This window comes from Oncorhynchus keta, chromosome 32, assembly GCF_023373465.1.
Source record: "Oncorhynchus keta strain PuntledgeMale-10-30-2019 chromosome 32, Oket_V2, whole genome shotgun sequence".
NCBI lineage: Eukaryota > Metazoa > Chordata > Actinopteri > Salmoniformes > Salmonidae > Oncorhynchus > Oncorhynchus keta.
Genome location: NC_068452.1, coordinates 28,587,024 through 28,597,877, shown reverse-complemented (window position 1 = coordinate 28,597,877; position 10,854 = coordinate 28,587,024). Strand labels below are relative to the sequence as shown.

The following is a 10,854-nucleotide window of genomic DNA, read 5'->3' as shown; positions in this document are numbered from 1 at the left end:
CTTCCTCTCCGGCAACTGAGTTGGGATGGAAGCCTGTATCTTTATAGTGACTGGCTATATTGATACACCATCCAAAGTGTAATTAATATCTTCACCATGCTCAAAGGGATATTCAGTGTCTGCTTTTTTTATCCATCTACCAATAGGTGCCCTTCTTTGCAAGCCATTGGAAAACCTCCCTGGTCTTTGTGGTTGAATCTGTCCTTGAAATTCATTGCTCGACTGAGAGACCTTACAGATAAATTGTATGTGTGGGGTACAGAGATGGGGTAGTCATAAAAAAATATGTTAAACACTATTATTGAGGGCCTCCCGGGTGGCGCAGTGGTTTAAGGGCGCTGTACTGCAGCGTCAGCTGTGCCCCCAGAGACTCTGGGTTACACATCTTTCGTAACCGGCCGCGACCGGGAGGTCCGTGGGGCGACGCACAATTGGCCTAGTGTGGTTAGGGAGGGGTTGGCCGGTAGGGATATCCTTGTCTCATCGCGCACCAGTGACTCCTGTGGCAGGCCAGACGCAGTGCGCGCTAACCAAGGTTGCCAGGTGCACGGTGTTTCCCCCGACACATTGGTGCGGCTGGCTTCCGGGTTGGATGCGCGCTTGGTTGGATTGTGTATCGGAGGACGCATGACTTTCAACCTTCGTCTCTCCTGTGCCCGTACGGGAGTTGTAGCGATGAGACAATATAGTAGCTACTAAAACAATTGGATACCACGAAATTGGGGAGAAAAACGGGGTAGAATTCAACAAAAAAACACTATTATTGCACACATACTGAGTATATGCACGTTATTATTCCTGAACGTATGAAGGCTTGCCATAACAAAGGGGTTGAATACTTATTGACTCAAGACTCAGCTTTTAATTTTTAATTCATGTGTAAAAAATATCTAAAAACATAATTCCGCTTTGACATTATGGGGTCTTGTGTGTAAATCAGTGACACAAAATACCAATGTAATCCATTTTATATGCTGGCTGTCACACAACAAAAGATTGAAGAAGTCAAGGGGTGTGAACACTTTCTGAAGGCACTGTACATCATTTTACTACCATCAAGGCCCAAAATATAAGTGCCTTTTTATCATCTCATAACACTTTTGCTGGATCAAGATTAGCGAGATTCGTGACAGTGACATAAGTGCTTTTCAACACTATGACTGATATCTTAGCTGTGAATGAGGGGGAAGTGTTAAGATGAGACCACACAGAGCAGTCACCTCCTCTTCACTCATCTACAGTATGACAGATGATAAATGCTAAATAAATGAGGATACATGACATTTCCATGTGGTGGTGGTGTTAGGTTATTATACTGTAATGTAGTGTACAGGGAGGTATGAATGCCTTGGGTACCATAGAGTTTCAGAGTTCTCACACCCCCTGACCTCCCACTATCCTTTCATAGTAAGCGAGAGAGTAGCATCACGTGATAGGCTTCTAGGCCATATACACAAGACTAGAAACAGAGTGAAATGCCATGACGAAAGATTTAGAGAGAGAATATAACAGGAAGGCAGAGCTACAGAGCAGCCACGACACATAGATGTGTCAAGAGATGTCTGGTAGTGGGCGTGGCCAGGAGACCTCTTCAACGAATGTCATCTATTATTATACCAGGGGTCGTTTTTTTGTTGTTCTCCAAATCTAGAGTAGTCACAAGCTCCTGTCCTCTCACTCACCTTCTCACACCTTTTCCATGCAATGTGAGAGAGAGAGAAAGAGAGGAAATGAATGTGTGAGATGGGTGGGTGGGGGAGCGAGTCCTGTTGGTGACAGAGAAAAAGAAGATGTGGGCCATGAGAAAGTACACCCAGCCCCCTGACTGAAACCACAGTCACCAACCAACCACGTATACAGAGATACACACAGCCAGCTGTAACCATGGCCTACTGCTGACGGCAACCCTCTGACCATCTCCATCTCTCTCCCGCCATCTCCATCTCTCTCCGCATGTTCATGTGTGATTAGTGAGGCAAATTTGGACTCCTTGTTGCTATCAGCGATGGGCGCCTTTTTCATTAGGTCATTTCCTCCTGTGGTTACCCCATGCTGGGAAAATGTGCTAGTGTGAAAACGTATTCTGTATCGGACGATTTTGTTTACAGAATTTGGATGTCTTTACTGTTTTACTGTTTGTATGTCTTCAAGGGTGTGTCCTGAATGGTGTAGCATGTGTGACTATATGCTGTGTGGGACTGTTCACGTTTGTGAGTGTGTGCACTGTATGCATGCACATGTGTATGTGACTTTGCCTGTTTCCATTGGACTTTGCCTGCTTGCAGATGCACAATAACATGTGGTATGTGTGTGTATGTATTCATGTGTTTGTATCTCTGGGAGAGCTTACGGCCATCTCTGTTTGATGTGTTAAAACCACAATAGTCAGTGACATTGGGCTGGGCCCAGCACTCTCTTCTCTGGCCCCACTTGTTTATTAGATACAGACAGATTGTTTTGCGTCATATCTTTTTGCTTGTTAAGTTTTAATATAATCTTAATTATAAGTATCTATTTTCAATCAATAATTCATACAATTCATGAGTTGACAATATTTTTAAATACACATTGCAAATTAGAAGGCACACCTTTAAAAAATACTTCAATTTGTTGGTCAATAAATACTGATAATAAAAAAGTCCTGTAATTTTTGATAAAGTTTTGCTTGTATGCCGTCTATTTAATGGTACTCATTTAGAGCAGTTTTTTTTAGAGGTGGGTAGCCACGAGGGAGGGAGGTGGGAGGAGGCCAGAGTACTGGCATGGTTTGGTGGGTCGTCATCATGAGCTTCCATTTGAGTGGACCTGACTGCTGCAGGACCTGTGTCATCAGGGAGGGGAGTCTTGGGATGGCTCTTCCTTGGCGTACTCAAAGCTGTCATCGTTCTCTTCGTCACTCTTGTTCTCTGGTGTGCTGTCAGACTGACTGCAAGACTGGCTGTTGCACTCGGGTTCATGTTTTCTCTCCTCTTCACCCCTCTCTGTTAACTTGTCCCCTTCTTCCTCACCTCTCTCTACTCCCTTGTCCCCTTCTTCCTCACCTCTCTCCGCTCCCTTGTCCCCTTCTTCCTCACCTCTCTCTGCTCCCTTGTCCTCCTCCTCTTCACCGCTCTGCTGCTTAGCTTGTTAGGGGAGGGAGGGATCTGGGGGTCATCGGGCTTGTCTGCTGGCTGAGTTAGTTGTTGAGCTTCAGGTTCTGCTCCCTTTCCACCATTCTTTGCTCTGTTGCTGTAGGCTTGTGGACAGTTGAAGTAGGTGTGCCCATCACCATTGCAAAGTGTTCACTTGCTTTCATTCGTGCACTCTCTGGACTTGTGGCTGAATTCACTGGTAACCAAGATATTTATTGAAACACAGGGGGAAGAGGGCGTGCAGGCCAGGGGAAGTTCGGGCAGGTCGCAGGAAACTAGGTGCGGAGGCTGAGGCTGGAGCGAGAGGGGTTAAGACAGGGTAAGCAGGTCCGGATGGGAATCCAAGGGAGCAGTAGAGTGGGACATCCAGGACAGAGTAGCAGAATTGACGTGGGACTGAAGACAGGGACCAGAGTCAGAGCGGGTAGAACTGTAGCAGAGAGGAAAACCGTGTCAGGCAAGGAAAAACAGGCACAACAGGATCTAAACAGGAACAAACGGCTAGAAACGTAGACTGACTGAGCAGAGATTACAATCTGGCAGCATAGAAGTGGCAGGGCTGAGTATTTGTAGAGGTCTTGATTATGGAACAGGTTGCAGCTGGTCGGGATCTGCTCTGACTCCAGTACATCTGTCTCCGCCCACACAATCACACACATAGAGTGAGAGAGAGAAAGAGAGAGAGAGAGAGAGAGAGAGAGAGAGAGAGAGAGAGAGAGAGAGAGAGAGAGAGAGAGAGAGAGAGAGAGAGAGAGAGAGCATTGGGGGAGTGGCGGCAGGTCAAGGAGACACAGGATGAGCAGTAGAGGGAGTGGCAGGAGCAGATATAACTCACTGGGAGTCGAGCAGCAAGTTTTCAGCCACGTACTCTCTACTCGGCACCTGTCCTTCCAACAAGATTGGGAGCCATGATGGAAAATTTGCTCAGTTGTGATAAACAAGGGGGACCACAGCACCTAGACCACATCCTAACATCGTGTATTCACAAGTTGAGTCCAACCCCAGGTCGCTCTCTGACCAGAGAGTCTTGTGTTTGCATCCTCACCTGTCGCTCCATTCGTGCTTGTGATGCTGGTTTCATAACCAAAGCCTTATTCTTTGGAGCTCAGAGCCAGGAGCATACTTGAACGCAAGGGAACATATCACAGTGGAAAGCAGAACAGGTGAGACAAAAACAAAGAAAGGAAAAGTACACTAAATGCCAACCAGCCATAACCCCCTCCCCCTCCCTAAACCCCTCCACCCCAGACCCCAAGATTCAGGTTCCTAGAAAGACAGGAGCAGCAGCAGGGGAGCAGAGGGACGGATGTAGGAAGAGAAGCCCCTGAACCCCCCCCATCAGAGACGAGACACAAACCCACCGAGCCTACCACCCCGTCTCAACAACCTGCCCCCCCCTCGCCTGCACTCCCTGAAACCCTGGGGAGAAGGCTGCCAGCCCCCCGCCACAGTAACCACAGCGCTCTGCCAAGCTCCACTCCAGAACATCAAGGCAGTGGCACACTCAACTCCACTGTCTGCTGCTCACAGGATACAAAACAATGAGTGTGCAAAACATTAAGAACACCTGCTCTTTCAATGACATAGACTGACCAGGTGAATCCAGATGAAAGCTATGATCCATTATTGATGTCACTTGTTAAATCCACTTCAATCAGCGTAGATGAAGAGGAGGAGACAGGTTAAAGAAGTACCTTTAAGTCTAGAGACAAGTGACACATGGATTGTGTATGTGTGAAATTCAGAGAGTGAATGGGCAAGGCTAAATATTTACGTGCCTTTGAATGGGGTATGGTAGTAGGTGCCAGGCACACCGGTTTCCGTCACGAAGTGCAATGCTGCTGGGTTTTTGAAGCAGTTTCTCATGTGTATCAAGAATGGTTCACATGAGAGTCAACATGGGCCAGCATCCCTGTGAAACGCTTTGACACCTTGTAGAGTCCATGCCCAGATTAATTGAGTCTGTTCTGAGGGCCTCTGACTTGTTTCAATCTAAGATGTCGTGTGCTGAGTCATACAGTGATCTCCAATGTAGTTTTCACTGTAATTCAATGGACATCAACTATAATACAGTTATCTTTGCAATCTTACTTCTTTACTTCACTTGTTTAGTAAAATCCTGTCATCTTCTAGCAGCTCTTTTCATCATTGTTCTAGTGTGGGAGAGTGTTTCTATTTCTGTGGTGGAGATCACTTAAATTACCTCAGTCACAGGAAGAGAGTTGTGTGGGTTGTGTATTATACACATTCCACACTGCATAGACACCAGTGATGTGTGTGTCAATAACCTCCCGTAGCAAGATTATATGGTTAAAGTAAGGTCCCTGTTTTTACGTGAGACTTTGATATTTAAACACAATCAAGTGACCTTAATGTACACATTTCCTACCCTCAGTATGACTGTTGCTACCAGTATCTCCAAGTTACCTGTGACTCAGTAGCATAGAACATTGACTCTCAGACCAAGATGGACAGGTTTGGATGTGTGCTTGGTCCTTTCTAGTGTACGGTAGCAGGATCAGTCGTCTCTAGAGGTAAGACAACAGGCAGGATGCGAACAACAAGATGAACACCGAGCACATGTTTCCATTACAGAAGTTGGTTAACAACTGGGAATATCAGATTTGTTTTATTCAATCAAAAACTAAAACAAAGAAAAACAGTTTATCTAGCTGATAGACTATTTCTGATTAGAAAATCTCTGGTGTAGATTAGAATAAATCTTGAAAAATAACCAATGTTATGCATCATTGTCACATACTGTAATTATGTGTGTAAGAGTCAAATTAATGTTACAGTATGAGTTTAACAGATTAACATTTTTCATTTCTAGCCTTTAGGTAAATGCTTTGAATTGTACGCTGAGGTATAGACTTTGAATGCACTGTAAAGGTTGGCTGGTGGGTTTTTTGTTGAGATTTCCCACAATCCATTGTTCAGCAACTGCTTCAAAATCAAACCAAATCAATTGTTTTCTGTCATGTCATCAGTCAATGGGTGCGAGGGTAAAGAAAAGGGGATGTTAGCGACACCAAAGAGATAGCAACCACTTCAGATTCAACTGTGCAAGTGGTAAGTTACAGAATTCAGCCTCTCTCCAGATTTCAACTTTATAATATGAGATTGGTGTTTAATGTTTTGCATAATATTTATTGAATTTGAGGATTAATTCAGTACAGATATGAATCATTTTAATACATTTAACTGACGAGCAATAAAACATATTCGATATTTTTAGGATTGAGCTTGACTGAAAACTGACAAAAATAGGTTATTGTTTTTACAAAAGTCTGTGTTGTTTATGTATATGTGATCAATGGTAAAAAAATATATTCTGATAATGTGTAGAATTGTGAATATCATTAGGAGAATTGCAAAGGAAATATGTTGCATTTGTAATTTGATTGCAATGTATGGTAGTATTGTATGCTATTTTATGAATGATTTGGTTACATATGTCATATTTAGAAACTTTTATAAACTTATAGAGACATAGATCTATTTAGTAAAAGCTCAAAATGTATTTTTCACAACAGATCGTGAGATTTCAGTTTGAATTGCTTGACGGAGTAGGGTAGTCCTCAGAGAAAGACCTGCTTTTGAAATGTTTTTTTTTTTTTTAAACAGTGTGCAGGTGGCCATGATGCATTTCTTACCCAAACCACAGGCTTTGGCATTTTAACTGATTATTTATCAACAGGTGTGTGTGTTTCACATTGACATACGAAGATAAGGAATACTAACGCAGAGCAACATGAGTGACATTACAGCTTACTATAAGTGTGATGTGTGTAAATGTGTGCCAATCTGTAATTGTACATTTTCACAGAGCAATTTTTAGTGATAATACATTTTTCAAAAATTTGATGAATGACTACGTTACATTACGTGGAAAATTCATTAATGAAAGTTAATGTTATCAAAAAATGTATTATCTCTAATTTCGCACTCTCTTACAGTAGAAACACATATTTATATATCAAAACTATTTTATGTCCATTACTTAATTGCAGAAAAATATCATTACGAACCCAACACATTTCACATTCTCCAGAAATTCAGTAAGGGAGGTGAATGATTCTGTGGATAAATATACTGAGTGTACAAAACATTAGGAACATGTTATTTTTTCATGACACGCAATAGAGTGACCAGGTAAATCCAGGTGAAAGCTATGATCCCTTAACGATGTCACTTCAATCAGTGTAGATGAAGGGGAGGAGACAGTTTAAAGAAGCCATGAGATAATTGAGACATGGATGGTTTATATGTGCCATTCAGAGGGTGAATGGACAAGACAAAACATTTAAGTGCGTATGGTAGTAGGGGTATGGTAGTAGGTGACCGGTGCACCGGTTGTGTAAAGTACTGCAAGGCTACTGGGTTTTTCACACTCAACAGTTTCCCGTGTGTATCAATAATGGTCCAATACCTAAAGGACACAACTGTGGGAAGCATTGGAGTCAACATGGGCCAGCGAAACTGTGGAACGCTTTCTACACCTTAAAGAGTCCATGCCCCGATGAATTGAGTGCAACTCAATATTAGGAAGGTGCTCTTATTGTTTGGTATACTCAATGTATGTATAGGGCATTGGTATTTGTAGAAAAATGAAATGAAAAATCTATAAATAATATTAGTTCGTTGTTGTTCTTTAATACAGAGGAACACTTTGTCAAAGAATCTGTCATTAAGTGAATTTCGAATGACTCCTTGTCTCTTGTCTGTTCTGTAGGTATTTATCTCTCTCACTCTCGCCACCTTACCCTTGCCTCAGCTCTGTCATGCCTCGCTCATTCCTGGTCAAGAGTAAGAGACCAGGGTCTCACCCTCCTTGCTTCTCTAAAGGCACCAGACACACAAACCCTGACCAGCCACAACCTCATACAAACTATCACGACAGGCAGAACAGGGCGTGGTGGGAAGTAAGGTCCCCACATCGGAGCCCCTTCCAAGAGGACCAGGGCAACCTGTGCTCAGGGTCAGAGGTCAAGGACACCCTGGAATACCCCTGCCCTAGCTGGGACGGCATGGCAACCAGACCACACAGCACCTCGCCAGCTGACCTCTGGACCAGCTGGTCTGCAGGTATCCGACGGATCCTGACTTTATGGCTCTACACTCTATTTATTGTAAATAATAAATAAGTAGATGTAGATATTTGTTATATTTGTATTCCATCGCGTTAAACACTTCAAGTTGCCTCAATTTGATTGTCATAACTATCTTTATCAAATAAAAAATATTTGTTATTATTTCAAACTCAATCTACTAGTATGCCACTTACTCCACAGAAACCGGAGGGTACGATGGTGTGGAGCCTTCCGAGTCTGCCCTGCCCTGGTCCCTACACTGGCCCCGGGGCCCTGACAGAGAGAGGGAGCTGGAGAAACTGGTCCATGTCTTACTGAGCCACAGGCCACATATGGACCTCAACTCCACCAGCCCATGCCCCCTCTGTGAAAAGGTAAGAAGAACCAGCAAGGGTCAGGAATTACAATATAATCAGAACAGCACATCTACCCTTATAGGGTGTATCAACCAAAAGTGTATGGTTCCAAACCATGCAAACCCCTTCAGGCATGACTAAAATAGAATAAATGAGATACTGTTTGGTGTTTGTGACCTGAGACAAGAGTGACAGTAGAGTGGTGGAAATTGTACTCAACAGGGCTCTGTGACATGTCAGAAAATGACATAACAGCAGATTTGTTTGGTGTGAGAATTGAGGCTGTGATGGGTAATTGTGTTGAATATGGTTGACATCTATGGGAGTATGAGCTACATCTCCTGTTACTCTTAGCTTTCTCTTTTCTCAGGTCTTGTCCTCAGGAGCTGTACTGAAGACTCATTTACTCAGGTCCCGTACATGCGTGCATGCAGTCCCATTGGCCACATCAGCCAAAGCCCCAGAGCACCCCTACGAGTTCAAACAAGCTCTGGGCACGTACGGAAGACCAAAGGTATATCTGGCAGAAGTACATTGGTGGAGTTCTCTCCACTTCCCAACACAAACTATATAAAAATACCCATGGCAAAATCCTCACCACATCTCTGTGAATGTGTGTGTTCCAGGAGCGTAGCTATAGCTGTAAGGAGTGTGGGAAGGTATTCAAGCGCTCCTCCACCCTGTCCACCCACCTGCTCATCCACTCTGACACCAGGCCCTACCCCTGCCAGTACTGTGGCAAGAGGTTCCACCAGAAGTCAGACATGAAGAAACACACCTTCATACACACAGGTATATGTATATACTTTATCTTATACCATCTATTGCATCTTGCCTATGCCGCTCGGCCATCGCTCATCCATATGTTTATATGTACATATTCTTATTCCATCCCTTTAGATTTGTGTGCATTAGGTAGTTGTTGGGGAATTGTTAGATTATTTGTTAGATATTACTGCACTGTTGGAACTAGAAGCACAAGCCTTTCGCTACACTCGCATTAATATCTGATTACCATGTGTATGTGACCAATACAAATGTATTTGATTTGATGTGCGGGGAGGTACACTGTAAGCACACATACACAAATGAGCATAGTGTGTGTTGAACATAGGTCAGCTGGTGTGTGTACAACACAGTACAACTGACATACACATTGTGCAATGGTCGCTTACATCTTAAGTTAGGAATCTGCCCTGCACACTGGCTGCTGTCACAGAGTATCTCTCTTCTTGAATTCCATGTCATGTCCTGCTGTCTGTCTCAGGTGAGAAGCCCCATGTGTGCCAGGTGTGTGGCAAGGCCTTCAGCCAGAGCTCCAACCTCATCACCCACAGCCGTAAACACAGCAGCTACTGGCCCTTCAGCTGCACGCACTGCCAAAGCAGATTCCAGCGCAGACTGGACCTACAGCGCCACCAGGAGACACAATGTTTTCATAGCAGCGTGTACACACAGAGGCCATGGGTATAATGGAGATTTGTATTACACAAGTACTGTATGTAGCACAAGAATGAGTGCTTTGTATAGAGATTGTTGACCGGTATTTGCTGTTCCGTTTTTATATGGTACTTTGATCAGTGACTGAGGCTAAGCACATTGTGTTCAGGTTATTTGGGCATTTGTTTTTGTGGATTTGCTTTCACTCACAGCTTTTCAGGTTAACCGTTTGGATAGTGCTTGAGGGGACCTGATCACTTTAACATCTCTAGCAATGTCATATATATATTGTGCGAGCTAGATTCCGTCCATAGCTCAGTGTTGTAGCCGGTTGAAATGTAAAGGTAATTTTCCATTGAGCCGACATATGCAACATTTACCACGAATGCTGTCTCCGCCAACATGGAAACATTGCCTTTAAATGTCAGTCACACTTTAACGCTACGGATTGAATCCAGCCCTTTAGGCTCTGGTCTCTATGCTGTATGTCTAAAAAGACACATTAAAGACAGGTGGTTTGAAGAGTGACAAAGCAAGCCCTATTTCCCACTGTAATTGGCCATTTTCCTCAGAGCCGTTGCAATTGTAGCTCCCATTGTTGGTGTATGAATGAAGCTGCCATTTTCACTTCACTGTGGCAGCCCACCCAAGGGAATAATAATATACAATCAGGCCATGTGGAACATGTGAAAAATAATGTCTTTGACTGCAGTACGAGCAGAGAGACAATGATTATGTTGAAATGATGCTCCACAACTATGGCGACACAACGTGACTGTATATTTTCAGTGTCACAGCCTGGTCAGCATGAGTATATATTAAAAAGGGATTTAG

General features: G+C 43.6%; 1 protein-coding gene across 4 annotated transcripts; it reads left to right on the top strand.

Annotated features, from left to right (window-relative positions):
• The first annotated feature begins 6,131 nt into the window (after positions 1-6,131).
• LOC127914509 (zinc finger protein Gfi-1b-like) lies at positions 6,132-10,845 on the top strand. Of its 4 annotated transcripts, none has more exons than XM_052491266.1 (6): positions 6,132-6,203; positions 7,867-8,219; positions 8,426-8,598; positions 8,951-9,094; positions 9,207-9,372; positions 9,848-10,552. In XM_052491266.1, the coding sequence occupies exons 2-6, from the start codon at positions 7,916-7,918 to the stop codon at positions 10,051-10,053; spliced, it is 993 nt and encodes a 330-aa protein (XP_052347226.1). In that variant the 5' UTR covers positions 6,132-6,203; positions 7,867-7,915; the 3' UTR covers positions 10,054-10,552. The 4 variants fall into 4 exon arrangements, with proteins under 4 accessions (XP_052347226.1, XP_052347224.1, XP_052347223.1 ...); XM_052491264.1 differs by lacking the exon at positions 6,132-6,203 and adding an exon at positions 6,898-6,918; XM_052491263.1 differs by lacking the exon at positions 6,132-6,203 and adding an exon at positions 6,942-7,710.
• The last annotated feature ends 9 nt before the right edge of the window (positions 10,846-10,854 follow it).